The sequence below is a fragment of the Sphaerodactylus townsendi genome, linkage group LG10, assembly GCF_021028975.2.
Source record: "Sphaerodactylus townsendi isolate TG3544 linkage group LG10, MPM_Stown_v2.3, whole genome shotgun sequence".
NCBI classification, from domain to species: domain Eukaryota; kingdom Metazoa; phylum Chordata; class Lepidosauria; order Squamata; family Sphaerodactylidae; genus Sphaerodactylus; species Sphaerodactylus townsendi.
Genome location: NC_059434.1, coordinates 3,064,229 through 3,079,428, shown reverse-complemented (window position 1 = coordinate 3,079,428; position 15,200 = coordinate 3,064,229). Strand labels below are relative to the sequence as shown.

Sequence of the window (15,200 nt, the reverse complement as noted above, 5' to 3'; positions counted from 1 at the left end):
ATAAATTTAAATGATTTTTAAACACGTTTTGATACAATGTATCAAGAATGTTGTTAGTCATTCATATATATTTTTCACTACTTCTCATTATTCAGAAATAATCACATGCTTTCCAGTTATCTTGAAATGGTCTTCCGCTTACATAGTTTATTAATTTTGCCATCACTGCATATTCAGATAGCCTATTCTATCTACCATTTTTCAGTCTACCGTGCAAAGGGGGAACTTAGAATTTTTACCCACCCAATGTCCATTTGGCAACTTGAGTAAGAAATGTAACACTACCAAAACTTTCCCTTATTTTCAATTCTTCAGCCAAACACAGGCTGTTTTGCTATGTCTCCCCTCCAGGAACTGACACAGGCAGTGGCTGGATCCAGCTCAAGGCCTCTGCCTGGTCCACACAAAGATCCCCAACTTTCCTGGCTCCCACCCCTCCTCTCACTAGCATTGGAGCAGCAGTGGCGTAGGAGGTTAAGAGCTCGTGTATCTAATCTGGAGGAACCGGGTTTGATTCCCAGCTCTGCCGCCTGAGCTGTGGAGGCTTATCTGGGGAATTCAGAGTAGCCTGTACACTCCCACACACACCAGCTGGGTGACCTTGGGCTAGTCACAGCTTCTCGGAGCTCTCTCAGCCCCACCCACCTCACAGGGTGTTTGTTGTGAGGGAGGAAGGGCAAGGAGATTGTAAGCCCCTTTGAGTCTCCTACAGGAGAGAAAGGGGGGATATAAATCCAAACTCTTCTTCTTCTTCTTCTTCATCCGCTTCGGACCGCAAGAAGGTTTGTTCCCAGGGGTGACGAGACCCGTGGGCAGCTGTAACCGAGTGGACTGGGAGATTTTGAACATCAGTTCACAGTAAAAGCAGAAGGGACATCCTCAGCAACAACAGTAATCTCTTCATATTTTCCCACTCCCACTCTTCCTATCAGAAACAGAGTAGATGAAAAACAACAGGGCTTTTGTAGTGATGGCCCCTTGACCATCACAACTTGCACCTGTTACCAATTTTGCCAATTATTTTTGTTAAAATCCAGAACAGGGGATATAAAAATATGAAAATAAACCTGAAATTAGCTGTTTTCAGTTGGTTCAGGGATCAAAACACTCCCAAATTTGGGAAGTAATAAAATTTTATCTCCAGGAATTTGAGTGTTTTTTGTTTTGGGGGCACCAGGAGTCAAGAGGGAGACAGAGGGAGCTGGTATGTCAAACTTGCTGACATATAGAAAATAACGGTCCCTGAAAATGTAAAGGGACTGGAGACAGCAAGTAATATTTGACCTGGTGCATCTGTCCTTGGAGGCCAGGCCTACTGCTGTGGGAAATACTGAAGCACAGATGCGCAGCTCCCAGGCCAAGCCGGGACCCAGGAGAGCTGGAAGAGACGGCAGGCAGGCAGGCCTCCGTCTGCCTGTCTGAGCTCTCCGCCAGCCGCCGGCTTCTTGGGACCTGGTCTGGCCCTGCAGGCCGGCTGACGGCGGAATGACAGCCCTCAATGCCAGGTGCGTTTCTACACACACACGCACACCCCCACCCCACGGTCCAGGCTGGAGCAAGGAAACCATCGAGCGGAGCGAGCGGGCGGGCGGGCGGGCGGGCGGGCGGCTGAAAAGTGGCATTTCCTGGCAAGGATGCTGCCGAGGCCCCCCCTGCCCCCCCGCTCTCGAAGGACCTCTTCCCAAGCATGAGCCGGAGCCCCGCCCCTTTCTGCGGGTGCACAAGTCAGGCTGCCCCAGGAGGGGGGGCCCCAGGAGCACGGCGGGGTCTCGCCGGCTCTTCCGCGGGCAACGAGGGAGGCGGCACGGGGAGCGGGGAGCGGCGGCCGCGTCAAAGGACCGGGCTGGTTTGGCGCAGGCGAGCCCGGGAGCCCCTGAACAAAGGGGCGCGCCCCTCATCGCAGGGGGGGGTCCCGGCTGGCCCCCCAGAGTGGGCGGCTCCGCTGTGCCCCGGGGCCGGGGCTCGGACTGCCCGCCAGCCTTCGCCCCCTCCCTGCCCAAGCGAGGCTGCAGCGGCACGAGCCCCCCACCCGATAGGGGCCTTTTGTGCGCGCCGGATCGAGGCCAGAGCCGGGCCCCCGCCCGCCCGCCCGCCCGCCGCCGCAGCCAGCAGCCAGCCCAGGCCAGAGCGGGGGGGGGGGGCGCCCACCGCTGCCGCGCCCTCACCGTGATGTGCGGGATGCTCTTCTTGCCCTGGAAGGCCGACATGCCGGCGGCGGCGGCAACAAAGCGCGGCGGCTCCGTCGAGCGGGGGGGGGGGGGGCGGCGCCTGCACGGGGCCCCCACCCCGCCACAAGCGCCTCCTCGCCCCGACGCGTCACGACCGAGAGACCCTCCGCACCGGCGCCGGCCCGCCCAAGAGGCCGTCCCCGCGCGCCCCGGCCGGGCGAGGGGAAAGCGGCCAGGCCAGGAGCAGCCTTGGGGGGCGCAGCCCCAGCCTCAGCGGGAAGGCGGCAGGGCAGGGCTGCCCCAGCCTCAAGCCACGTTGGCACCCACGGCCCGCACGGAGCTCCCTCTCAGGCCCCACAGCTCCCTCCCTGCCGCGGGGTCAACCCACCGGGGCGCGGGGGGGGGGGGTGGCGGGCCAGGAACAGGCCTGCCGCTGGGGGAGCCACGGGGGGGGGGGCGACTGGCAGGGATGGCCCCGTGGGCGGGCAGGCAGAGGCCAGCTCGGACAGCAGCTGAGTGCTTGGCCACTTGGGCCCCTCACTGGTTGTGGGGCTGCCCAGCCACCCAGTGCGCCACAGAGGAGTCCTGCCTGCCTGCCCTGGAACAGGTGCAAACAAAAGGCCGGTTTCAGACATGCTGCTTCCCTTCAGGTGCTGCCCCCCAGGATGCCTGGTCCGTGAAAAGGGGGGGGCTCCTGTGGCCTTGTGTTTCAGAGGAGGGGGACGTCCTTGCCTGGGGGGACGGTGATAGAATAACCTCCCCGGAGAGGGACACCTAAAATAACTTCATTGAGGTAAAGCTCTGCTTGATTAAATGGCAGTTTTAAATGTCAGCTTTATGCATTTTATCTACTTTCCTTCATGTCTCTCAATTTTATTGTGAGCCTTCTTGAGCTCCGTCAGGCAAAAAGGCAGCTAATAGATCTTTTCAATAAATAAACAGAGGAGCAATTGTTTACTCTGCTGCTGCACCCAAGGATTGCTGACTGCAGGGCTTGTCTTGCCACCCCCAAACAGATGACTGGCTGCAGGGCCTCCATGCAATGCTGACTACTCTTGAGGTGGTCTGGAGTATAATGACTCTTGGCCTGCGAGGCATCAAGTATTGGATTTTAGACTCCTAGAAGGCCACTCCACCGTTTCATCAGCAGCTTCTGGGATTTCCTAACAAGGCTCAGACCCTTTAAAAGATCTTTTGACTGAATTTTGGGGCTATCAAGAAAATGAGTTAGATCCACCTGCCAAGACCACGTGACCCAGACAAGGTTTTCTGATGGCTCCAATATAAGGAGCAGCTGCCCACTATGCTGCAGTCGGCTCCTTGCTTGAAAATCTGGAGATGTCCACACAGAAACTTCTCTGCATGAAACAGTCATGCCCCCACCCCCACCATTTGCTTGGTGAGGTTTGCCCAGAGGGCTCCACTTGTGTGCAGGCGGTGGTCCAGCTACCCAAAGAACCTGAACAAGTGGGCTGAGCCAAGGGCACCCAGTCTGTCACTCCCTGAACAGTCCTTGCACTTCCTCCAAAACCATAGCGACAGGAGAACAAAAAGGAAAAAGAATAGATAAGTACCCCCTAGAATCATAAAATAGAATCATAGAGTTGGAAGAGACCACCAGAGCCATCAAATGTAGCCCCCTGCCAGAAGGAACACATAATCAAAGCACTTTGATTTGACATATGATAATCCAGCCTCTGTTTAAAAACGTCTAAAGAAGGAAACTCCACCACCCTCTTGAGGAAGCGTATTCCACTGTCGAACAGCCCTGACAGTCAGAAAGTTCTTCCTAAAGTTTAGGTGGGATCTCTTTTCCTGCACCTTGAACTAATTACTCCTGGTCCTGGTCTCTGGAGCAGCAGAAAACAAGCCCCTCCCTCACCAACATAACTTCCCTTCAAATATCTAAACTTGGCCATCATGTCTCCCCTTAACCTTCTCTTCACCAAACTAAAGAAGAAGAAGAGTTTGGATTTATATCCCCCTTTCTCTCCTGCAGGAGACTCAAAGGGGCTCACAATCTCCTTGCCCTTCCCCCCTCACAACAAGGACCCTGTGAGGTGAGAGCTCCAAGAAGCTGTGACTAGCCCAAGGTCATCCAGCTGGTGTGTGTGGGAGTGTACAGGCTAATCTGAATTCCCCAGAGAAGCCTCCACAGCTCAGGCGGCAGAGCTGGGAATCAAACCCGGTTCCTCCAGATTAGATACACTCCTACGCCACTGCTGCTCCCGGGCGGGGGGACCAGCTCCCCAAATCTCCCCTCTTGGGCACGGATTCCAGATCTTTGACCATTTTGGTCGCCCTCCTCTGGACCTGCTCCAGCTCATCAATATCCTTCTTCAATTGCGATGCCCGGAACTGGACACAGTAGGAGTATTCCAGGTGACCAGTGCAGCATAGAGTGGCATCCTCGATCTTGGCACTACTCCCACTGATGCAGCCCAGGATCACACCAGCTTCCGTGGCTGCTGCAGCACACAACACACACTCATGCAAGGGGGAAACCAATAGGGTTGCCGATTGCAGGAGGGGCCCCAACTCAGATGAAGCTGTTCTTTCAGCTTTTGAAAGCCAGCGCAGCAGAGGGTCCAGAGTGCTCCACGAGGCTTGCGGAGACCCAGGTTCAAATCCTGCCTTGGTCATGACAGGCAGCCCCCCTCGCCCGCCAGGCCCTCCGACTCGGCTGCCTCTTTGCGCCGCTCCCAGGAGGCCGGCATTCCTGGGCAGCCAAGCGGAAGAGGGCAGCAGGAGCCGCGCAGGCCCCGCAGCTCCCCCCCCCCCCCGGTGGGCCCGGCAGTCCCCCCCGCTGGCTTGCTTGCCCCGTTCCCCGCCCGCGCTGCGCGTACCTGGGGCCGGGCCAGGCCGTGCAGCCAGAGGCGCTCCTTGGGCCCGGGGGGCTCGCGGCGGGGGGCGGCGGAGGGCGGCGGGTGCTGCTGCTGCTGGTCCCTGTCTGCGGCGGCGGGGGCGCCGGGCGAGCCGAGGAAGGAGCCGCCGGAGAGGTCGGGGCTGCTGGCGTCGGGGCTGGGCGCGCCGTCGGCGGCCAGGAGCAGCAGGTCTCCGTGCCGGCTGGCGCTGCGCGGGGTGCGGCCGCCCTTCTGCCCGACGCTGTAGGCCTCGAAGTCGATGGTCTTGTTCTCGTACGCGCCCTCCACCGCCGCGAACATCCCGCCGTACTTCTGCCGCGGAGTCTGCGCCCGGCTGCCCGGCCGCGCCAGGTACACCGGCAGGTCCTCCTCGCCGCCGACGCCGGCCGACGCCTCCTCCTCCTCCTCGTGGCTCCACCACCCCCGCGGACGCCCCGCCATCCTGCGCGCCCGCCCGCCCGCCCGCCCGCCCAGACGGCCAGGCCGCGCCGCACCGGCGCCCCCACCGCCCACAAAGGCCGCCCCCGCGCGCAGGCCGGCCCGCACCCGGCGCGCCCCCGCCGCCGCCGCCGCCTCCTCCTCCGTGCGGCTGGCCCTGCTGGCTGCCGCGCAAGTGCCGCGCTCCTGCGCCGGGAGGGAGGGGCCTGGCCAGGCGGAGCCACGCGGGCGGGGCGCCTCCTTCCCTCCCTCCGTCCGCAGGCGACTGGCCGTAGCGCCGCCCCGCCGCTGGACCGCTCGGTGCCGAGCCCTGGCCGCCCCCGCCCCAGGTCCTCAGGGGCCGCCCAGCGAGGAGAGGGCAGCTGGCCGGTCCCCGTCCCCAGGGAGCGCCAACTAGACCCTCATCCACCCCCCAAGTGGCGAAGAGCGGTGGCATCTAATCTGGAGAAGCGGGTTCGATTCCCCCCTGCTCCTGCACGTGAAGCTTCCTGAGTGACCTTGGGTCAGTCCCAGTTCTCTTGGAACTCTCTGGACCTCACCTACCTCACAAGGTGGGTGTTGTGGGGAGAGGAAGGGGAGGAGTTTGTAAGCCCCCCTGTGTATCTTTGTGGTAGAGAAAAGCAGGGTATACATCCAGCTCTCCTTCATGGGGGAGGGGGTGTTGCAGGAAACCAACTCCGATAGATGCTGTGCACACGGTGTGCCGTTCTGCCGGCCGGGCAGGCGGGGCCAGTGGCAAAGGGGTCAGATGTTGCTTTGCAGAGGGATGGGAGGGATGCATTGAGGGGAGGGGGGGTGTCAGGGTCCCGAACACGACATGTGTGTATTTCCCAGCAATCCCTGAAGCTTCCAGTGAGATATGATCCTCTTTGGGCAAATGTTGGCTGAGAAAAGCCGGTGAAAATGCACGGCTGAGGAGAGATTTGGAACGGGGCTCTGAGAGGTGTCTCCAGCACCCCTCCCCTGGCCCCCTCACACCATCCAGGACTCACATCGGTTCCACAGCTTGGGATCTGAACTAATTCTGAACCACACCTTATGCTGGTCCCTCCATTTCCCTGAGTCCCAAGCACAGTCCTGTAGTGGGATGATAATCCTAGTTGAAAAATACCTCTATTCTTTTTTCATCCTCTGGGAACTTTCAGTGTTGCCTCGTATATTTGGAATAAACAGCTTCAGCAATGGATTAAATGCCGGATTTTGCTTGCCATTCAGCAGTATTCTTTGTGTAAACAAGTAGGAGAGCCTCACGATTTGCAGTGTCCCCCCCCCCCCATGTCAGACTCTCGAACGTGGAAATAACAGAGATCGTAGGAAAGTCCAAAAGCAGTTTATTCCAGGTGATGCGAAGAGTAACAATGTAAAGCAGGATCTGAGCTAGAGAGCTCAGATCCAGGACTTATATCTTTTAATCCCCCCCCCCCCGTTTCGCCCCACACCAAATGTCCACTACAGTTTCTACTACAAAACTACAAAGGACCTGGGAACCTTTCACACCTCTTTGAAGGTAGGCTGGCGCCAGGAGATTGGGCGATCCCATGCTCTCCTCACCACTGGTGCTTCGTGCGGCACCCAAATGAGGATTGTGTCTGTCAGGGACGGGAGCATCCTTCTCCTCGTCTCCTAAATCCGGGTTGTGGGGCATCTCGTCCTTGTCTGGAACTCGCCCCGTTCCCTCATCAGGTTCGCCAGCCGGGGACCCCCCTCAGCTCCATCCTTGTCGGCCATGGGTCCAAGTGCGGGTCAAACTGGGAGATCCTGCTTAATGTCAGACTCTCGAACGTGGAAATAACAAGAGATTGTAGGAAAGTTCAAAAGCGGTTTATTCCAGGTGATGCAAAGAGTAGCAGTGTAAAGCAGGATCTGAGCTAGAGAGCTCAGATCCAGGACTTATATCTTTTAACAGCCCCCCCCCCCCCGTCTCGCCCCACACCAAATGTCCATTACAGTTTCTACTACAAAGCTACAAAGGACCTGGGAACCTTTCACACCTCTTTGAAGATGGGCTGGCGCCAGGAGATTGCTAACAGGAGATTGCTGGGAAGGGAAGAGGGAAACAGGAAAACAATTGCAAATCCCACACAGCAAGACATCAAGATACTGACAGGCATGGTCCTGACACACAAGACCTGTTAACTGGATTTGTACACTACATTTGTATGCATAACAACAGCAGTTGGTAAAGGCTACATTTAAATGTGCCAGTTGTGTTGAAAAGGTCAAGATATCACTTCAAGAAATTATAAATCCACCATGTAACAGCAAAACATTCATTTTTACATATATCTTGAATGTCATCATAACCCGCCCACTTAGAAGTTTTGCTGAGTGGTCAAAGCCCAGTAACAGTCTTTTGTCAGATGGTTAAAATAGTTGTTTCAGACAAGGAAATGGATGGTTGCAGCTGCCGCACCTTTCCTTTATGGCTCTCCCACATGGGGAGGGTCCTCCGCTCTTTCTTTCCAGGTCCCCATGGCCTACCTTGGCTGGCTGTTTCTTCCCTTCCTGCTTCAAGCCTCCTTCTGTCCCGCTCCTTCCCACTTGTCTTTTCTCTCATTTTGCGTTTTTGCTTTTCTTATACATCAACCGCAACTTTGGCTTTTCTGTCGCCTCAACCGACATTGGCTGGCCAGCTAGGGTGGAAGGGGGGGAGCTGCCCGTTGTCTGCCATTTGTCCCCCTTTGAGAGCAGGCGATGCCAGGGTAAAATGGCTATGGTTGAGACGGTCCAACATGTACTTCTAGAGTGCCCTGTCTAGAGAGAGATTCCCCTCGCTCCATGTATATGGAGAGGTTAAATATTGATCTGTCATCTATTATGAATTTTCTACTCAATGGTTCTTGTGACCTTATTTGTGAAAATGTTGCGAGCTTTTTGAAACATTACCTGGCCAAGCATAATTTTTTTTTTGCAAAATAGTCATGGTTAATGTATCTCTCCATGTGTTTTATATATTGGGGTTTGTATATGGACACTTAATGTATTTTTTGAAGTATTTTAACAGGTTCAGTTAATGGATAAATGTTCTTTTTCTCTCTCTTAATATTGTAATTTATAATGCCAATAAAGGCTTCTGTCTGCCAGTCATTTGTCCCCCAAAACGCCAGTCATCGGAGGGAGGTGCACATCAGAGAAGTGGGTTCCAGGCTGCCTTGGAGGGCAAAGAGGTTGCCAGCGGGCATCCAGACTCCCATAGTGAGTGTTTCCAGCTGGCAGTTGGCCATGATGATGATGATGTTAACCATTCAGTTGTTCTCGACCCTTGGCAACCCAATAGGCAAGCTCTTTCAACATTTTTTGATTACTGCTTCCTTCAGCTGGTTGATGTTTATGCCTGTATCAGCTTTTATGGAATTACCCATCGTATTCTTTGGCGTCCAGGTCTTCTCCCGCCATTGACAAGTCTGAGCAGCATAGCTTTTTCTAGCAAATTTAATTGTATCACCTGACCAAAGTTATCACATGACCAAAGTGAGCCTGGTTATTTTCCCTTCTAGTGATGTGTCTGGTTTTATGCAGCTCAAGACTTCTGCGTTTGTCACCCGAGCTGTCCATGGTCTGCGCAGTAGCTTTCGCCAACACCACAACTCGAACTCGTCTATTTTTCTTCTGTCGGCTTTCTTTGTAGTCCAGCTTTCACACTCATACATGGCTATGGGGAAGATGATGGCTTGGACTAGCCTGTGTTTGGTTTTGATTAAGAACATAAGAACAAGCCAGCTGGATCAGACCAGAGTCCATCTAGTCCAGCTCTCTGCTACTCGCAGTGGCCCACCAGGTGCCTTTGGGAGCTCACATGCAGGATGTGAAAGCAATGGCCTGCTGCTGCTGCTGCTCCCGAGCACTTGGTCTGTTAAGGCCTTTGCAATCTCAGATCAAGGAGGATCAAGATTGGTAGCCAGAGATTGAAAAATTTCTCCCTGTCAACATTTTCTACCCCATTCATAATTTTGTAGACTTCAATCATATCCCCCCTCAGCCGCCTCCTCTCCAAACTAAAGAGTCCCAAACCCTGCAGCCTCTCCTCATAAGGAAGGTGCTCCAGTCCTTCAATCATCCTCGTTGCCCTTCTCTGCCCTTTTTCTATCTCTTCGATATCCTTTTTGAGATGTGGCGACCAGAACTGAACACAGGACTCCAAGTGCGGTCGCACCACTGATTATGCTTTTCCAGATCCACACCCTCCTGCTATTGCTGAGGCAGCAGAACAGACACGCGAAGCTACAAGCACCTGTCCTCAGGGTCGTGGCAGGAAGAAGGGGAGCCAGAAACATGGTCTGTCAGTGGCCAGGCCAGGCCAGGGGGCAGCCGGCCAGCTCTGCTTGCTTGCCCCTTCCAGAGAGCCAGGTAGGAAAACAGAAATGGAGCAGCAGAGGTGTACCATAGTACAGGGCAAGCAAAGGAGGAATCCTCTGCACCATTGGGTGAATTAGCATGGAAAATGGGGCCAGAGGGGCAGCACCCGAACTCATGACACATGCCCACTGGCAGCAGGGCCTTCAGCCCCAACTCTTTTGGGCATGAGGGCACTTTTGAAATTCAGACGTGGCTTGGTTGGTGCAGCAGCCGCAAAAGGGTCGCCACAGGAGGTGGAGCAAGTCAAAAAAAGGATTGCCACAGCTTGAAAGCAACATTTTAAAAAATCTGAGCCAATCATACCTCTAGCAGCAATTCAAATCCTTGCTGGGCAAAAGCCCTTCCGGGCCCCCACCTACTTCCTAAAAACACCAGGCAGGTCCCAGAAAAGGTGTCAGCAGGTGCCATGGCACCCATGGGCGCTATATTGGGGACCCCTTTTCCAGGGGCTTCCTTGTTCAGCCTTCTTCCCCGCATCCAGGCGCTGTGGGGGACCTGACTCCTCCAAAGAAGCCTCACCAGGCGCCCCTCCTCCCCGGCCAGCTGGCTGCTTGTGCTGCAACCGCAGCGTTGACTCTTGCCGGCATCCCTTCCGGCAGCACCGTTTCCCCAGCAAAGGGGCTCTGCCTGTTCTTCCGCCACCAGGGGATCCCCTCCCCCACCTAACCCCAAGCAAGACATTTTAATTGGTTGCTTTTTGCAGACTCGTCAGTCCTGAGACCTGCTGTATTTTAAACTCTTCACATGCCCACAATGATTAGTACTTCCTTGAGGCAGATTTTTAAAACATTTGAGCATTTCCATAAAAATGGGACAGTCTGAACTGAAAATATGCATACGTTTTAATATACAAAATTATGCAAAGTATACATTTAACATAGAAAAATACGTTTTGGTAACAAGATATAGCTCAACATTTTACACAGTTAATTTGGACCAATCACATGTGATCAAAGTAGCTTTTGTGAGTGTTACAATTCCATATTTTCTGTGGTGATGTGGAAGTCTTCATATTGTACATATTTCCTTCCATTATACACTGAGGGAAAAATGCATGCTTCAGTCGTCCAATGGGCTGGACCACTGCATAAGGCCTGTGCACAGAGCACAATATATTGCTCCGCCTTCTGAACAGTGGAATCTCCACAGGATCAGGCAAGATGGGCGGGGGCGGGGGGGATCAAAGAGTTCCCAGCCAGTGGGCAGAGCAGGCCCGTTTCACCTGCTGTCTCAGCCCCACCTGCCTCACAGGGTGTTCGTTATGAGGGGGGAAGGGAAAAGAGTTTGTCAGCCCCTTTGAGTCTCCTCACAGGAGAGAAAGGAGGGATATAAATCCACCTCTTCTTCTTCTTCAGTGTCTTTCCAAGGAAACCGCAACAGTGAATAGCCAGTGTGCTGCAACTGACAGTCGCTCTGACCAGACTGATGAGCCTATCTTAATATGGAAGTGGACATAGTCCTGGGCCCGGCACACATGGTCTCCAGTACGCTTCTTCCCATGAAGTCGCCTCGGATCGTGGCCAGTAGCATCTCTTCAGCAGTTTTGGCGGGGGCGGGGGGGGGTGGACACAGAAATAATTCTGGCTTGCTGGTAAGTTTCCAACTGGCTCGCTGTTGGGAACAGGATCATGAGACGGACACATGATCTGATCTTACAAAGTTCTTCCTAAACCAACTTCCATTTTAACCCTTCGTTGTATGGGTGACATTGTGCTAATCTTTTTCTAATGTATTTGCTAAAAAATCTGTTGCTAACTGTAAATGTTTGGTTTAAAGAAAAAATGAAAATGTGTGACAGATGGACAGTCACATCATAAGAGAAATGCCCACTTGGTACTTTGTACCAACAAAACTGATCAAGAAGATAATTGATTTAAATATGAGACTGTAAAACTTATCTATCTCTGCCCCATGTTATATAGCACGAGCTGGTAATTTTGTCTGTAATGTTTTTAGTTATTTTATTGAGTCTCTCTGAGTAATATTGTGTAGTGGTTTTTAGGAATTGGCTTTAAGATTCATTGTACAAATGCTTTTTTAAACTTCTGCGTATGAGAAGCGCAAGACATCCAATAAGTAAATAATATTGAAACCATTCTTGATGGCTGGAATACTATTGTGATGCCTCAATTGTATGATTTGTTGTGCCAGAGAATGATGTCTTTGGGGGATGCACTAAATGTGGTACATCAGTCTCGCATGGCATGATGGTAGGCTCAAACAGTAGGACAGTATAATGGGTGGAAGTTTAGGAACACGTGCACACGTTTAGGAACTGAACAGGCAAATTTCAATGTTTCTGTTAAGCTTTGAGAACGAGCTGACAAATGTCTTGCATATTCTTTGGCATCTCTTACCAACCCAGCTTCTGTTTGTACATCCAATTTTCCTTACTGCCCACAATGCAAAACGAGGGTAAAGTATTAAGTCACAAGAGCCCCCATTTAAAAGATACAATCATTATTTACTTAAAAGTTTCAGGACTTTGCTTATATTTACATATCAGGAGACCTGGTTAACAGTAAAATCAACTGTGGTGCTGCACAAATTCAAACCACACAACGGTGTTGTGTTCAGCCCCTCTGGCAGTCATATTATATATACACCTTTAATCAGTAGATTTTTCTGCACACAAAAAAGGTTTCAGATGTTTTGCTCTTCAGCCTTTGAGAAAAATAGCCCATCATATGCTGTCATCTCACAAAGTTTTTATTCATGTCTATCTTGCTCCCCAAGACGGACACAGGCCACACGGGGTCAAGGAGTAAAAATCTAACCTGAGACGCGGGAAGAGGGAGCCAGCCAGGGGAAGTTATGAGGTATGACAAAATGGCTAAGTTTCCTGGAATTACATTGCCTTTGAAATGCTTCTCCTTTCAAATAGTACTTCTTAAAATCCGAAATGGCTTTTTGGAAAAGTGTCGTAATTAATGCAATAATAGTTCTAGAAAATATCTTCTAATTCCAGTCTATGGCCCAAATGCCCCTTGCCCACACATTCCCTGGCAACATGCTAAGCAGAATGGGCCAGGGCGTATTCTGGATTATGCCCTCCAGATCGTTCACGATCCAGAGCTCTTAGTGCAGTGGTTCTCAACCTGGGGGTCGAACAACCCTTTCACAGGGATCGCCTAAGACCATTGGGAAATGGTATTTTTATATTTTATATATACCAATTGGGGGTCACCACAACATGAGGAACTGTATTAAAGGGTCGCAGCATTAGGAAGGTTGAGAACCACTGTCTTAGTGGGAGTGATCTTTTCCCCTCCTTTGCTATAAGCTAGCACGTAGGAGGTTAAGAGCTTGTGTATCTAATTTGGAGGAACCAGGTTTGATTCCCAGCTCTGCCACCTGAGCTGTGGAGGCTTATCTGGGGAACTAGATTAGCCTGTACACTCCCACACATGCCAGCTGGGTGACCTTGGGCTAGTCACAGCTTCTCGGAGCTCTCTCAGCCCCACCTACCTCACAGGGTGTTTGTTGTTGTGAGGGGGGGAGGGCATGGAGATTGTAAGCCCCTTTGAGTCTCCTGCAGGAGAGAAGGGGGGGATATAAATCCAAACTCTTCTCTTCTTCTCTGCAGCTCCTTGAACCCTGCTGAAGATCAGGGATCCCTTCAGAATCAAGGTGGGGGGGCGGTTTGCAGGAAGCAGGGGTTCTCGGTGTAAATTGCCGCCCGTTGTTCTGATGATGTCTGCTGAGCCCTTCTTCTTACCGTAGCTTTCCTCACACACGGCGGCGGTGTAGCATAATGAAGGGCATTCCCAACCCTCAGCAATGGCTTGGGGGGAAAAGGAACGCAGGGGACATTTCCCCCGCCACACAACCTGGTCTTTTCATGGATTAAGCCTCATGTTTGTAAGCACTGCAATTAGAGCATTTGAAACACAAACTTCTGCAGCTGTAATTTCAACTCTTTCAGAGGTGGAATCGCATTGTGGGAGTTCTGTGAGTGTGCCCACGCTGGATCAGGACTGTGGTGAGTGGGGGAAGGGGCTCAAAGAACTTAAGTGAGGGGCGGGGCTGCCATGTACCATTTGAAACCTAAACTTAGTTCTGCTCCCCACCATCCACACACACACACACACACACCGTAGTAGTTATGGAGGGAGCATCCACACACACCCTACTACACAGCCACCAAAGATTAGCCTTTGAGCCAGAAAAAAGGTAATTTTCTCCCTGCAGATTATAAAAGAACTACAGCTTGTGTTCTGAGTGAGCACCATAATGTTACCGCCAGGAAAATAGGAAAAATATTTTCCTGAGCTTGCCACCGAACTACACTGGCTAAGGATCAGAACAAAGAGACCAGTGTTGTCCAAAAGCCTCCACAAGGCTTGGAAAGAACGTGTACATACAAATGTGCTGATATTTCACATGGTCTCCTTCTTGCCTTTGTCCCTCTTAAGGTTTAATGTAATCCCCCTAAATGTTGAATTTATTAGCTGCCCAATGTTTAGGATTATACTCTAGTTAAATTTAGTTAAATTAGTTAAATTAGTTAAATTAAGGTTTTGTTACTGTTAATTTAGGATACTGTTGCTTATAGGTATATGTGCTCGTACTGTATTGAAGGTTCTTTAAGGTTTCCTCTAATGTTTAAGCTTAGAAATTTTATTTTAAATATTTGTATCTATGGGTAAAAGCAATAGCTTGTAACAGCTGATATTAAGAGTCAAGGAAGCTAGCCTTGGAGTTCAGTTTGGGCCAACATCCGGTAGATCTCTTTATCGGACACAAAGATCCCTTTGGATTTACAAATTGAATCTGATAACAGCACCCCAGATATCCCTGCCGTTGAAGAACCTGCCAAGATCACCATTGGACCATTTGAACTTTCTTTTATTGCGGGTCTGAGGCGCAGGAGCCTCAGGTCATAACTCATAACCAGGTCATAACTGATAACCAGATTCCTGGGTGTGTTAAACAGGCTCACCCAGTTTTATGAATGAACTCTCTCCACTATCCATTTCAGCACTAGCGTAAAGTCTCGTGGGAAGACGCCTGACAGCGAGATTTCATGATCCCATTCACAAAGTTGTAATTGTATCTTGTCTTTATGTGTTGATTTTTCTGTATTGTTGTACGGTAAGGGACCTGCCCCCTTGCCCCTTTTTGATGTTTGTGTATAAAAGTTCTAGCGCTTGGCTACGAAGGTGTGATTCCCCTGCCTGAGCTGTAGCAACCACTTCCGAATAAAATACTTTGCTTGTGAAGAACACCGGCTTCCTGCGCCTCACTACGTTGCCTGAGCTGAAACCACTTAATGTTACCCCAGCAGCAGCGGTAACAATAACATGTGGACAATCCCCTTGAATGTGAAGGACTTCCTTTTTCCCAATAATAATAAAATCTCTGGATCCCTGAA

At 51.9% G+C, this 15,200-nt stretch overlaps 1 protein-coding gene across 2 annotated transcripts in view; it reads right to left on the bottom strand.

The window, feature by feature from the left end:
* The window catches only part of CRMP1 (collapsin response mediator protein 1), a 34,278-nt gene extending 28,503 nt beyond the window's left edge, over positions 1-5,775 (bottom strand). Inside the window, exon 1 of one of the 2 annotated variants that reach the window (XM_048508951.1) lies at positions 5,015-5,775. In XM_048508951.1, the coding sequence (XP_048364908.1) occupies positions 5,015-5,473 (459 nt within the window). In that variant the 5' untranslated portion in view covers positions 5,474-5,775. Of the gene's footprint in view, positions 1-2,165; positions 2,338-5,014 lie in introns of those variants that run through there. The other variant, XM_048508952.1, reaches the window with a different exon arrangement.
* Positions 5,776-15,200: the final 9,425 nt, after the last annotated feature.